The sequence below is a fragment of the Camarhynchus parvulus genome, chromosome 13, assembly GCF_901933205.1.
Source record: "Camarhynchus parvulus chromosome 13, STF_HiC, whole genome shotgun sequence".
In the NCBI taxonomy this organism is placed as follows: Eukaryota; Metazoa; Chordata; class Aves; order Passeriformes; family Thraupidae; genus Camarhynchus; species Camarhynchus parvulus.
In genome coordinates, this window is record NC_044583.1 from 10,739,163 (window position 1) to 10,754,588 (window position 15,426).

At 40.0% G+C, this 15,426-nt stretch overlaps 1 protein-coding gene across 2 annotated transcripts in view; it reads right to left on the reverse strand.

Annotated features, from left to right (window-relative positions):
• Nucleotides 1-386: 386 nt before the first annotated feature.
• The window catches only part of RASGEF1C (RasGEF domain family member 1C), a 72,452-nt gene continuing 57,412 nt past the window's right edge, over nt 387-15,426 (reverse strand). For both annotated transcript variants that reach the window (XM_030957214.1, XM_030957213.1), the window contains 4 exons: nt 10,834-10,929; nt 10,561-10,684; nt 8,488-8,560; nt 387-8,090 (listed from right to left, as the gene is read on the reverse strand). In XM_030957214.1, coding sequence (XP_030813074.1) covers nt 8,066-8,090; nt 8,488-8,560; nt 10,561-10,684; nt 10,834-10,929 — 318 coding nt within the window. In that variant the 3' untranslated portion in view covers nt 387-8,065. The remainder of the gene's footprint in view (nt 8,091-8,487; nt 8,561-10,560; nt 10,685-10,833; nt 10,930-15,426) is intronic.

Here is a 15,426-nt window from a genome sequence, read left to right on the forward strand (position 1 = left end):
ATTTAAACACCAGTTGTACCATAGAGTTTTATAGAAACAAACTAAAAATACTCAGACCCAGCCTCAGCTTTTTCTTCCTATTATTATGAAGTTTCCATTCTACAATTCCTATTTGGGAAAATACTTTGTTATGGGAACTGTGAATCTGTCTCCTTTCCTTGCAGTGCACATGCTTGAAGTGCATGTGTGAGGATAAAGAGAGAAACAGTAAAGTGGAAATGAGAAAGAGCAGAAACTACAGGTTTCTTCCTACACACATATGCATTAATTGTTGTGCAGAGTCAGGGACATCTCTTTCAAAGCAATGTGAGTTTCTTCACAGCCTATCCTGTAGAAATCTTTCCTACATATAAAACCAAAGAAAAAAAACCACACAGACAAGTTGGTTTTTTTTTAATTATTATTCTTATTTGACACTCACATTACAAAATTTAGAAACCATAGACAGTTCAGGCAAACTGTTAAAACACAGTATAAATTAGGGGGGTTTAATATATAAATTCTATACATAGGTAAGTTAGCTGGAACATGACTGACAAAAGGATTTCATAACAATCTTACCACAACTGTATAAAAAGGCATGGGAGTAGGATGGGCGCTATCATCATGAATGCAGGTTAAGACATTTTCCACAACAGCTATAAAGCGTAACAATGACCATGCTATTCTCGCAGTGTTTATGTGGGCTACAGGATGCATATTACCAATAACATTTTGCAAGATCTATGTACAGTCACAAAATCATAACAGCCACTTTCAAGTAACTTTACTGTTTCCTGCCTGTGCAATTAATAAAGTGTTGGTATTCTGGGAATTTCTAACAAAGCTACAAGGTTTGAGTATTATGGATGGGTTAAAAGTTGGACTCGATGATTTTAAAGGTCCTTTCCAACCTAAATGATTCTACAGTTTTATGATTCTATGGTAGAGAAATTTCAGTTTGACCTGAAAATGCTGATCACAACATGAATTTTTTAATTTAATGAGAAAGATACAGGAAAAGCACAGTTCCTCATTGCTATCACTCACATGATTAATACATACCACTCTTTTAAGCCATATTTATTTCTTAGCTTGATTATTTTTAAAACCTAAAGTGATAATTTAGTTCCCATTTACCTAAGCACAGCTGTAAAAAGGACTTACACCAGAAGAAATGTAAAACTAAAATTTGGATATCTTTTTGGGTAATTTTTCGAAAGGACATGCTTCCCAGGTAGCCCTGGGCCTGTCATGCAACCTTTGAATTTCTCAATCTGAAAATAAAGATAGTTCTGCTTACCCATTTTTACTCTGTGCTTTTAGGTCTGTGACTAAATAGTATCATTCTAATAGTTTTAAAATACTATATTCTTGGAGTTTAGTTAAAATAGTTGATAGTCACTGTTGCTAAAAGTGAAAAAAATCTTAAAATTGGATTTTTCACCTTTATAAGCTTATGAATGCTCGCTAAGAGTTCTGGAACTCAGATATAATTTTATAATTTGTTTTCCATCTATGTTGTGTACTGGTAATGGTGTTTTTACAGACAGACCCTTAAGAGAAGTACTTGTACATTTGTAAGAATCAGACTTTAAAACACTTGAATTTAGTAGCTCTGCATGTGCGTCTTTCAATAAATTTTAATAATTTGGACTATTATATTGGAACAACTCCTAGTTCAAGGCAAGGACAGACAGTAAGTGATAACCCAGCTTGGGCTGCTAAAGAAACACAGATGATGTCAACAGCCTAAACTACAGCCTCCATTTTCTCTATTCTGTTTGCCCACAGACCAATCATCAAAATCCCATCATATATTAATTTCAAAAAGACTGGAATTTTAGAAGCATAATTCAAAAATGAAAGCGGTGATATAGTACTGACCAGTAGTAGTTCACTGAGGAAGTTATGTTGCTCCGAAAGGTAGCTGGAATATGTAATTTTCTGTTCAAAATTCCATCAGATGGAGCTTTGCACCTTTTAGAAAGAAGGTTCCTTTACAAACATTTAACTTGCAGGACTCCTGAGCTCTGAACTCCTAGGTCTTCTGCATTCTAGGAGGCCTGGGAACATTGCTACACTACAATATTGATCTGGGTTGGCAGTTTTAAGGCCATGGGGATGAAAAGAGAGAAGGACTCTTATTCTGTTATGACAGATCTGGAGTATGAATACAGAGCCTTTGTATGGCAGAGAGCTGGAAAAATGTTCCTTTGGCATTTTGCAAGAGCTGTTTATGGAGCAAAATACCACTTGTGTGGAGGGAAAGGCATCAAGGGAGGAGTGAGCAGTCCAAGCCACTCTGAATTTATAGCACTCCAGCCTGTGCTGGCCACAGAGCAGGGCAGGGGAGCTCAGCAGGAGTGACTCTTTCTTAGCTTTTTTCTGCAGCTGAGGCTGCTGCCTGAGTTTCAGTGTCTTGCACTCGTACAGAGTGTATGAAATACCAGCCATACAAGCTATCTGCTCCCTAGCTACACTGGCATAATGTAACAATGCAGCATGTGATGCCTTGTATGGGCATTAGCTTTAGTGTACTTAGTATTTTTTGCCTATCTGAAAATATGCAGAAAGAATTATAAAAGAAATTAATACAAACCAGATTAAACTTCAGATCTGTTCCATCCAACAAGGTAACGTTCAGCTGTTCCACAGAGCAGGGGGCAGTGGTTTCAGGGGAAGAGACAAATTCCAGCCAATATTAAAACAAAATTATTGGTAACATTTTCTGCACCAGTATTTCACTATTCTCTCCTGCCTTCACCTGCCTAGCTGCCATTGATATTAATAGAAGATATTTTGTTCCACTCTGCCACCATGCAGTGAAATATGAAAGTTAACAATGATCAAAGTCTTTTTCATAATTTTTAAAATAATTATTTTTCTTAGATCTTAAAATCTCTGTCAACTAAGTAACAAATTCTCCACTGTTTTAAGACCACTAGAGAAAACTTCTTTTAGTTCAAAGAATTTTCTTGTAATCATTCTGCTGGGTGACTAAGGAAGTATTTGGGTAATCATTCTGTTGGGTGGGTAAGGAAGGCTTTGCCTCAGGTGAACGCCCAAGAACTTCCTCTCCTTCAGAAGGGATGTGTCCCAGAAAAGCAGAGTGCAGGCTCAGCTGTGAATGTGCACTGAGCTTTGGGATCATCCCCTGGTGGTGCCTGTGCTGCCATCCCAAGAGCTGGGTACCCACACTTCAGGAATGCCCTGCACCACCTACAGAGGGAATTCCACTCCCCAGGTGATGTTAGAAATGACAAAAGCAAAGACAGCTTTGGCCCACAGATGAGTCTCTGAGCAGTAACAAAGGGGCTTTTCCTTGTTTCTTTGTCATTCCCTAACCCCATTCTGCAACTACAACAATGGAAATAATCAGTTCACAATCAAAAGGGGTTTAATTTCCAATGAGAGAGTAATTTGAGACAGTATGGCTAATTTCTCCCAGTATAAAAAGAGAAAAGGGTTCATAAAGCCAGAAAGTCAAATTTTGCACTCAGACATGAATTAATTCATTGGATCAGATTTAGTCCTTGAATTTGCTGCTGAAAGTTCAACAATGTCAAAGAAAACTTTTGCTAAGGCTGGACTTTCACCCTATTAAGTGCATCTCCCCTCTGAGAGTTGCACCTGGCACAGAGACTACACCAGCTGGCAATACAGTTTAATACCTATGAATAACTAAAACCTGTACTCCAGTTAATAATTGCAGGACTGCTCCAAAGCCCATCAAAATTAATTGGAGTTTTTCCTCTGGCACATTGCTGTGCTTGGAATCAGTCTCATTCCATGGAACACAGTCATCGCTAGGCCAGAGATTGTTAACTGTGTAACATTTTTACATTGATAGCATAACTATTTTTTTCTACTAACATGTCTTTTCATTTGATAATTCCAATTACATATTCAGTGATCTGAGCTCTGTTCTAAACTGGATTTACAGTCATGTGCAAAACAGTGCTCATGTGCTTTAAAAAAGGTGCATTATACTATTGCAATAAAAGATGATGAAATAACTGAGATATCAGGAAGAGACAGGCTTAATTTTAAGTGAGCGATTATCTTATCACCACTGACCACATCATAAAATGTTTTTGAGCTCAGAAAAATATCTCTACATTTAAATTGTTTCTTATTTGAAGTGCTTTAGCAGATGTCCACACTTTTTTTAAAGTGACACCTCAGCAGAAGCTGGGATTGCAGTTTGCTCTATCCACTTGGGGAGCTTCCAGAGATGTACAACAGGATTGTGTTCATTGCCTAAGAGAGGGAACAATGACAGTTTAATCAGAGTACTCTGGTGCACAGGATGCTTGACTCATTTTGAGCTTCTGCCCTGAAAATTTAGTTGTGCCAAGCTGCCCTATATCCATGCACCTTTAATTTGGTAATGTGATCAATGGGGATGTGAAATGAGGGCAACACTGTACAATTAAGTGTCTTTCAAAAGGCATTGAGCAAGTTTATCTACTGACTTCACACAAGCTGAAGGCACACAATTCCCTCCTTGCTTTCCACTAAGCTTTATACCTATCCCTGCATTGCAAGATGGCACACTCAAGAAATGGAAAAATGGGACTTTTGCTGCCGTTCTGATTACACTGGAGGAGGTGCAGAAGTGATTTCATGTATTTGGGTCTTTTAAAATACTGCTGTATACCAGAAGCTAAGTTAATGCTTTTGCAAGACTATGTCATATTCACATCTTACCAGCTTAGGGGTTTGATACCAACAGCGCAGACCTACAGGTCTAGCTTTGTTCTGCTCTCTGTGTAGCATTAGTTCAAGCAAATGCCAGGGAGTGAATCTACTCAAAGAAGCAGAATTAGAAAGCCACATTACTACAAGTAACTTGTCTAGATGTTGCTCTAATGACTGCACACCTTACAGTGGTTTAGTGCTTGGTGGGAAGCAATCCTTTCATTTCAACATGGCAGGAGTTCTTTATGCCTTTATAGCAACAAAAATAGATTATGTGTTCTCATTTTCATTTAATATTAATACATTTTTAGAAGAAATTTATTGCCCAAGTTGTCATTCTTTGTTTTCAGCTGTACTGGTGCTTGTTGGTGAAGCAAGGCTCTAACCCCACTCCTGCCGGGAGCTGTTCACCCTGGTTAGGCCACAGATCGATTAGAAATGCAACTGACAGCTGCAACTTAAGGCTTACATTGTTTCTGTTTAAATAGGATTCAGCTACAAAATTCTGTGAAGACAAGCTGTGTCTCCTGAAGTCCATTTTTGAAAAGCACTGTCTTCCCATTTTAAGTTGTTTTGCACTCTCATCTCCAAGTCATTTTGCAAAGAGCAGTGAATGTCTCTGGAGATCAAACACTACAGATTAATGTGCCATGCACCTCTATAAAGCAATAATTGCTCCACTACTCCCCAAGAGATGAGGATGTTTAGCACCTCTGAAAAAAGACCTTTTAAATGTGTGACTACATAAAGGCTTAAGAGTAATTTAGTGCTTCTGACAGTCCCACTAAGCCCTTAATACCCACCTAGATCTGACCTTTATGCTTCCATTTAAGCACTGAAGTCTGAAAGTTTTGGACTACAAAAGTGATGTAGTTTGCAACAGTGATAAACTTTAGGAGATCTAATTTAGCTTGTATTTGCAAAACTGCCCAAATTCATGGAAGGTGACCCAAAATATAAGGAATTATAATGAGAAATCATATTTTAATTAATTGTCATTGTTTTTAATCTCATCTGTACCAACCTCTTGTGGCTCATTAGAAAAGGAGTGAAGATTTAAATTTTAAAAGGCAGGTTTTAAGAAAGGGCCCATCCACCTGCTCTGGGTTTCAGATAAGCAAAACCCCCATATTTCCACTGTGAAGTCACACTGTGCCTGTTAAAAACATGCAGATAGTAAGAAAAAATGATCATTTAGGAAACACATTTAAACATTAGCATTGTTGTAGAAACATTTATGGTTATTGTTCTGGATTCATCTGAAATTTAACAGGCTTTTAATGGCTTCATTTTGGAAATGGTTCTGCCTGAAGGAACAGCTATATGTGTATAGTTCCTCTGTATAGCTCTCAGCTCCATGTACAAAAATTAACAAACAGCAGATTCACAGTATCAGCAGAACAGTCATCATTCCATGGCTGCAATGATGCTGTACCATCCTTACATCCTTAGTTCTTCCATACAAAGCTGGAATAAACACATTAGAGTTTTATGTCCCCCCCATCTGAATTCATGTGCTGATCTACAGGAAAAGGAGACCTGAAGTTCTGCCTCAAGCCCTGTTTGCAAATCCAGAGGAATCCATCCTGCTCAGCTCAGCAAGCACAAGTGGAGTCAGCGAGCCAGGCTGGGCTCCCACAGGCCACAGCCCAGCACAGAACTGCTCTGCAGACACATCCAACCTGGAGTGCACCACACAGAGCATTCCCAGGCTGCTGCCCTCAAACACCAGCCTGCCCATGCCCCCAGGTCAACAGTGCACTCAGCCATGGACAACTTGGAGCCTGGCAGAGGGCAGGAACAGTTCCAGTTTTCTGGGTGAATAGGCCAACACAGCCAGGTTTTGTGATTGCCCTAATTTTTCAAAACACCACAGCCACTTGGAATCTCTCTGTGCTGAAATAAAATTATTTCTGATTTCAAAGAAAGGGTTACATCCTTCTGTTGTAGGGAGACAAGGATTGGAACATCTGAAAAGGTAGCACCAAGTCAGTAATAAAAATGCAAAGTTCAGTATGATGTGGCATTGAGGTTTCATTTAAGCTTTTTGAGATATTTTCTGGGGCAGTTAGGAACATTCCTTCCACACACAAACAATAAGTCTACTGTTAGGGCTTAGTTTTTAATCTAATATAGTTCATTATCATTTAATGTATCTATTACAGTAGCACCTTGATTATTGTACAACTTTAAACACAAGACATTGTCCCTATTTCATGTTATCTGTAAGGAAACTGTGAACTTTACATCCTAAAAGTAAAAAAGACAAAAATGGTTATCTGCTCATGAATGACAAATTCTTTAGTGCATTCATTCCAGTCTGAAACCCTCTGTCTTCTTAAAGCATACCATGTAGTTCCCAAGTTCAGAGCAATTAACCCCCATCCTCCTAAATATCATGTTACAAAATAAAGAGTACTGTGTTAATTGGAACCCCATAGAAATGGTAATGCTGTACCTTTTTTCTTTGAGTGTGATAAAACCCCTTAAAAGATGCAACTCAGCATCAATAAATTTAGGGAATACACTACATACATTAAATAGAGGTAAGTTGAGTCCAGAGTCATTTGCTTCTTCATTCAACCTCAGAAGTGGTGGGAGTGTCTTCAAGCAGCACCATCGACCCTTTGTACCCTCCTTAGACCGGCCCAGATTCACAGTAAGGAAAGCAACAACAGTGGTGGGAAGATGAACTAAGCAAGAGTCACACTTTAGGCTGTTCTGTAAAAATTCATGGGGTCGGGACAATGTTCCCATGCTGACATGGCCTATATGTGACAGACGTGTGTGTGAGCAGTGTCAGTCCTCATCCCTGCAAGCTCCAACCTGCAGCAGTCAGTGCTTTGTTCAACAAGGCTGGGGGACTGCTGATGCAAGGTGAAGTTCTTTTTTTTCTTCAATCAGCAATTAACCAGATTGCTGTTGTCTGTCTTTGATTTAATTTTACAATCCTCAAAGGTTTAAAGAACTGCTGTCTGAAGCACCTGCTTCTGAAATACTCTTGGGTATTTTTGCTTTCCTTTTTTATACTTCTCCATTCTCTGTTGCAGTACCATGATTCTCCCTGCTCCTGGTTTTCTTACATTTTCCTTCAGAGGCAAAATTACAGTGATCCTGATGCAGTTTGGGCACAGCCACAAATAGTCTGTTTGTTCTTCCTCTCTCTATCTCATAGTTAGAAAAGCATCATTGTGCACACAGTTCTGTTGATTTCAGTGGATGAATCCAGTTCACCCATCATGTTAGGCAGTCAAAAAAAAACCCAACAAAAAAACTCAAACGAAAGAAATTGTCTAAATCCCAAACAGGCATCTTTGGAATCAGTAGTGCAAAATGTTTGCGGATTTCTTTTCCTTGACCTACTGCAATAATCTCTCAATCTTCAAGTCTTTCCTAAAATAGTGGATCTGTAAAAGTAAAACATAAGCACAGTTTTTAAGAAAACAAATTTAAAGTTTGGGTTGTTTTAATCACTCTCTTCATATTCTTATTTATATCAAACCATTTCACATCTCTTAGAAGAGTTGTAAACTGTTGGAAGATCCAGTTGACCTGGAGCATTCTTCATCTGCATCAGGCTTGTGCATGGATACAGGAAGATGAGGGTATTCTTTACAAGGAGGATAATTTGAGATTACATTGAGCTTTTATCAGTGCAGCCTCAGCTCTGCAAATTAGTTTTAAATGGAAGAGACCTCCCTCAGGGGTCACAGCTTAAACACCTGGACTTCACAAGCTTTCACAAGGTATCAGAGCAGCTGTTTGGAGGTACTTTAGAAATGAGCTGATAAAATGAGAGGTTACCTTAAGGATTTCCACCTGTCTTTTTCTGTTTGGTTCTCTGGACTTTCACTTTCATAGGAAGCCAGATACAAACCTGGAAACAGTAAATATGTATTACTTCCAATACCATCAGGAACCCCCATCCCTCTGCATTCTTGTATGTCCTTCTGTATCACACAGAAAGAGAAACTGTAAAACTTTACATTCCCTCAGGTAGCTGGTGATCAGTGGGACACTGATGTTTAGCTCACAGGTCTACCTTGGAAAGCTGTTACATTAATTTTGATGGAACAGTAAAGGAGCCCAGAGTTAAAATATGTTACCATGACCTTCTCATTACAATATTAAGCAGCTGAATGGTCTTTGGTTTTGCATGCAGAGATCTGGGCCCATTTCCTCCATCACAGCACTGATACTCAAGAGTTACATGAACTTTAAAAAATACACAATGAGAGCTGACACATAAACACATAAGCTTTTAAAAACTAAGGATATTCTCATCACATAACACAATGTTCCTCAATATTTTTAAAGCTTATGGGAACATGGTATCTTAAATGCAATACAATCAAGGTGAGTTACAGAAACCAGAGAAGGAATGCAGTGGAAGAAAATAAATCTGTCTTTTTGTTCCCCCTGCAAATCTTTACACTGTAGGATGTATTTTATGACACCAAAATTAGTCTAGATTGTAGAGTCTGCTCTGCAAAAGCTGGCAGTGCAATAATATCTCACTGTCTTCACAGAATCACAGGCTGTAATTTGTGTTCTCACACATTTCCTCATTTGACTGTTTCATGATGCTTTTTTCGTTATGGCTGGAACCATCTCACCATTCAAGTCTGTGCTACAAATGCATTGTCTTTTAATATTCAACTGTTGGCCACCATTTCTCCACATCATGACAAGCACAGTACAGCTGCGTTTCACATGCCACTGCTGAATCTCTCTCAGATATCTTCCCACCTTTCATTCAGGGCAGTTCTTTCTACTCTGCACTGCCCCTGGGTAATGGGGGAGGTTTCCTGTGGCTTCTGCAAAGGGCATTTCACAAAAGCAGCATGAATATAGGGGAGGACATGAGGGAGAAAATCTGCATACAATTAGTGGGTTGAGGTCACTCTTTTTTAGTCCAGTAGTCTGAAAACTGCACTTCTACCCTGACTTTCATTTTCTGTCCCTTTAGAGCCTAAATCAAGAAGAAATGCCTTCATTCTATCTCCTTTTGATACATATTAGTTTAATCATAATAATTATTCTATTTTGGTAGTTATTCTTAAGATTTAGGCAGGATTTTAGAAGCAGTACTTTGCTTTCTGAAGTAGTCTATGAAATAAAAGCTGTCTGGTCTGATTACCTTGGATTAGTACAGAAAACTACCTATAGAATGAAGAAAACATAAGCCCACCAGAATAGCTTCTGGGAAGGTTGCTACAGACAATTCTGTGCGTGACAATGTATAGAGAGGCAGCTGACACAAACCAGTATGAAGTGACACATACTGACATGCTGGATCCCAAACTGACGAGGACAGAAAAGTATAAAAAGACAAGAGAAATAATTTCAGAACAGGGCTTTCATAGCTACAGCTGAAATGAATAGAAAAGATTTTCTTAAAAATTCTTTTCTGTACATGACATGTCATTGCTGTAGAGGAAGAGGAGGTCAGCTGGGCTCCATGGCCCTGAGCTATGTTTACTGAAGAGATGACAGCGTTCGTTTGTGAGAGACATTAGCTCTGGTTCCATCAATCACACAATGAGTGGCTAAGGGACAGCTGACATTCACAGGAGCCCATGACAGGCTTGTGTGGCCTCAATTCGTGATTAAAAAAATAAGGCCACAATGGCAGCTTCCTAGACAGTGCCTTATAGAGAAGCTACAGACAAGAGAAAAGCCATCAGGCAGCAGCTTCATGTGCTAGAAGGCTGTGTTTGCAAAAACACATTGATAGACTGGGCATGAACAAGCTATTTGGCAGGAAAGCCAGGAAACAGCTGGGACAGCGAGAGAGATCACCAAAGCATGGATCAGAGTGTTAATTAGTGATGAAGAGAGGCCTTTTCAGTGATGAGTGATTGTACAGAGTCTTACCATCTTCAGTAAAAATGGGAGCAGTGTGCAAGTAGTGGATGATGTTAGGGTCTTGCTCGAATGGACACTCCACTTGTTTCCATGTTATAAACTCTCCTACTTGCTTAGCCAGTTCCAGGAATTTCTGTAAACATAAAATCATTCCACTCAGATATAGTAATATTACCTCATATTCAGTGTTTGATGGTCTGCACTGAAAATTGCAGGCTAATAGTCTCAGATAGTCCCTTAGCTATCAGAATGCGATAGGTAAAAACATTTTTCAGATCTTACTTCAAAGTTGACGTGTCCATTTGGAAGGCGATTAGCACATCCCTCATTCAAAAAATAAATGTCTTTGATCAATAGGCTGAAGAAGGGGATCACAATCTGTGGAGAGAAATGACAATACCGTTATCTTTTCAGTTCAGTATTTTCTCTGCATGAAAGAACAACTCAATTGGGAGAGATGGGAATAAAGAAGTATGAACTTTTCAGTGTGCTGTGCACTTGAAAAGCAGTACAGCTACAGGCCAGCAAAAGGGCAGTAGTGTCTAGAGAGACCTTCAGCCACCAGGAGAGTGTATGCTGAGATGAAAGTGAACTGAACACAATGTTCACTGAGCACAATAACATGACTAAGAAAGTGCTAAAAGCCCCATTTATTATCAACAACATCACAGTCTGATGACAACATCAGACAGCAAAGAGCAAAATAACATTGCAGAACTCTTCCCTTTCCTGTTGTGTCCTTATAAGCAGAGATGTTGAACACAAAAATTGATCTATTTAAACACAGGTGGGAACCAAAGAACCAATATTGTCCCTGGACCAGGAAAGATAGCATAAAATTTGGTGACCAAGGACTTGTCTACAAACAGTTAATCAGGAGCTGCCTCATTTTCAACAGCTCCGTGCACAGCTACCTCTTGAGGCATGACATTTCCTTCCTGGTGCCTGATTAGTACAACCTGCTTCTCCAAATTAACCTGCAGACAACAGGATTGAAAATATTAAGCTGGTTGACAGGAAACTGCTAACAGTAGTCAGAGAGACCACTGTCGTTCCCAAAACTAGCCCTGGCCATCATCCAGGGCAGAGTGGCATATAGCAGTGACCCAAGCCTTCCCCCTGCCCCATCAGAGTCTGCTATAAAAGAAGTCTGGGTAGGACTCTTGAAATTGATGGAATAACAAGCAGGGGAAAATAAATTTTATGTCAGATGTTCTACAGCAGAAAGCAGTAGCAGTGCTCCTGAAGTGCATCCTCAACCCCAGCAGGGATCCAGAGTGAAGCAGACTCTCTCAGGGTACTTCGTCTCACAGCTCAAAGGGAAAAGAAAGATAACACAAAGGACCAGTCCATGAAAGCTGACAGCCAAACCTGTTTGCCCACCTCTCCAGCAGTGACACTGGGACAGCAAAAGGCTGCCTGGGGGGTTTGAGCTGAAGGTCAGCAGCTGCCCCTATGAGAATATTCCTGTGGCAGCAATGTCTGTCATTTAAACCACCAAGTACAAACTTAACCACCACGAACATAAATGAAAACATACTGTATGGCAGTGCCCAGATGTTTCCACTGGTCTGTTTGTATATTAACTGAGCTGGAGCTTATTAAGAAGCAGCAAAGCTAAAGAGCCCTCATGGCAAGCAAGAACAGCCAAGAGAGCAATCCTTTAGTTAAGTATGTAATGTTATTCCATCTCATTAATGTTATTCCACCTCATGCTGTACATCAGCTGTAAGAGGATAGGAAATGGACCCAGAACAGGATTGGCAGCTGTTATTTTCCAGTCTACATGGATGCTAACAATGCTGTGATGCTCCAGTGAGGGTGAACAAGACATAGAAGTGAAAACACTGAGGCAAGGAGTCCACAAGCTACTGCCAGTGTGTGTTGTGAAAATGGAAGCCAATTTCTGTTCTAGCTAAATTACCACATCCAGTAAACTTTTAAAGATCTGCTTCTCTGCTGGCTTTCTTGTGGGACAGCCACAGATAAACTCTGTAATGTCACTGCAAACAGCCATAAAAAAGCCTGGACTGATGCCCCAAGAGCCACTGGATACTTATCCTGATATATTCCACTGATAAAACTCAGGAATGAAAACAAAGCACAGCCTTATCCTCCCAAAGTGCTGAGCCCTCCTATTAGGATCAGGTGGAACAATTTCTAGACAAACTGAGCTAAGTGTGTTTCAGGATTTATTTTCATATTACCCAAACTAGATCATCAACCTGGAGTAAAGAATACAACTCACTCTATGTGGTTTGTTTTCTACCAAAAATGATGATGACTCTGTAACCAGTGTGGTCTCAAAAGGTGGGAAGATACAGAGACCTGGAGCCAGACACTGATCCCCAGCTAGAAATCACTGCCAGATTCTGTCCACATATTTTTTTTTGCAGGCAGATGTGAGCTTGTTCTGTCTGCTCCACCGCCTGGGAAAAAGGTCAGCATCATTAATGGTACTAAACATGAAGGAAAAGCCTTGCTGAGAGGAAAGGTACACAAATGTGGGCTGGATGCCAGGGTAATACAGCTACAGAGCCCCCAGTCAGCTCAGAACATGGCAGAGCTCATTCTCATCTCATCCAAAAGGTGCTAAAAGACATACCCAAGGATGCCAATTCTCTACACATTTCCATGGAATTGCTGTATTTTGGTCACCATATATTTTCCCAATAAAAATATATTACTCTCTATGTTTTGCTTTCCAAATTTCTGTAGGAAAACCAGCAAAAGTGGTTGCAATTATACTCTAATACTGGCTCCACTCCAGGCACTTTGCTAGCGTAAAACCTGGGTTAGTGCCAGAAACTCATATTTTTCTCCATTTTTATCCCCCTTCCATGCCATCCAACCCACCCACATGCTGAAGGACAATTGCCTCCTGCAGAAAGAAGACAGTTAATGAGATCTGACTTGTTCTGCTCCACAGTATCAGACAGCAACAACACACAGCACTGTGCTGTACACACTCCCAACATTTCAAACCAGAGCTATGCCATGAGTACAATGCAGAGTTTCCCAGTGGAATGACTTCATTTTGGAGTTGTCACAGGTCATTTGACTGCTCAGACAAAACCAGACTTACTTACTAACCAGTACACCCCTCTGCAAGCACAATTCAGTTTGAAGATAAAAAATTTCTTTAGAGTGAGCTTGGCTACGAGATTGCCAAGAAACAATGTAACCTCTATCAAAAAGAAGTAATCATGTTCTTTTGGATGTGCTCAAGTTCATTAAAACAAATAAATTATAATATTGCTTATAAAAAGAAACAAAATTCCTTAATCCTACAGAAAGCATTACATGATCTGCTGTATCTGCCACTGTAAAATACCCAGTATGAGCAGCTACCAAATCATTTTCCTGAACTAATGTTGTCTACACAAGGAAAACAGAATATGGGTTTTTTCTGATGTAAAATAGATTCCTTTCAGTCTAATAACCTCTCTGCCATCAGTATTAACCAGCTGAGGGTAGAGATATGACAGAGATTGCTAACTTCACAGGAAATTAAGTCAAACAATAAAGCAACTGGTTTGAATATCTATGATGGTTGCAGAAGAGCTAAACTGCAAAAGCATCTCAGACTGACAGGTCCTCACTGCAGTGTGTGAGAGTTGAAAGAATTGCTTTTCCAGTCACACACATCCAAATGATCCCTCCTTTGCATACAGAAGTGCTTTTCAGTGCACTCCCATTGCAGCTGAGTCAGCCTGCCACCAGATGCTGATCTCATTTCACTGTAAATGCTCTGAGATTCCATTAGCTTCAGCAGATTTACATCAAATTTACAGGGGTGTGAGATTAGCATCTGGCTGGGCTCCTCTAGTGAATGAATACTAAATTCCATATTGTGCTTGTTCATGCAGCATCTACTTTAGCTCTGCCATGCTTAGTGCAGAGATTACCCATTTATGAGTATGAGCAATTGCAGTGTAAAACACAAACCTTTTTTCACATACCAAAAAATATAGAATTGAATGGAGGAATAAGAAAATTAACAAGAAACATACTGGGGCACTAACCAGGAGGATCTTACACTCTAACATCTTGTCAATCTGATTTTTGCAGCATCAGTGACATGTCAGAAAGCTCCACATCTGCCATGAACATTGATAAAACACTTCAGTTCTTGCTCACTGAGATGGCAGCAACAACCACATAAAATGAAAATTCACAAGGACAGAATATCACCCCAAATTTGCTGCAATGGATTTAGACTAGACTCCCTTGCAGGACTTGTGATAAATCATCTTTCCCTAATGTAAATGGAGATCCACCTCGACTCCACTGCTGCGCCCTTTGCTCTCCATCTCACCTCACACATCACACAATAGGGGCTTCTGTGCCAGAGCCTGGGGCACAGTTGTAACAAAGCACAGCTCCACCTGCCTCTGCCAAGCTCCTGCTCCATCACCAAAATAAAAGTCTTTTCAGTCTGGAATACTTGTTCCATCAGGTTTATCAATCTAAACAGTGTGAATTTTCCAGGGATGTAGAGACACTTGCAACAAAGTTCTCCATGCTGCGTGTCCTGCCCTCTCTAACCCTCCGAACGTCTGACAGCAAGTCCACAAGGATTTGCTTTGATCCTATCCAGGCGCATTCTCTCACTTTTTTTTTTCACATTTTACATTTCTGGTTGCATCTTGAAGCACACAGGCCTTGTGCTGGTGACCCATGGAAGGGAGGAGAGCATCTGCATCAAGTGTTGGAGCCACTGACTCCCAGCAGAAATCCACCCCACAGTTGCCACATTTCTCTTCACAGAGAAAAGCAAGGCACAATTCTTCCCAAGAATATTTCTGGGTATCCCATTCTCTGAACCTCAGAGAAAGAGAAGACAATTCTTATCTCATTTATGGCGCCTGTTTT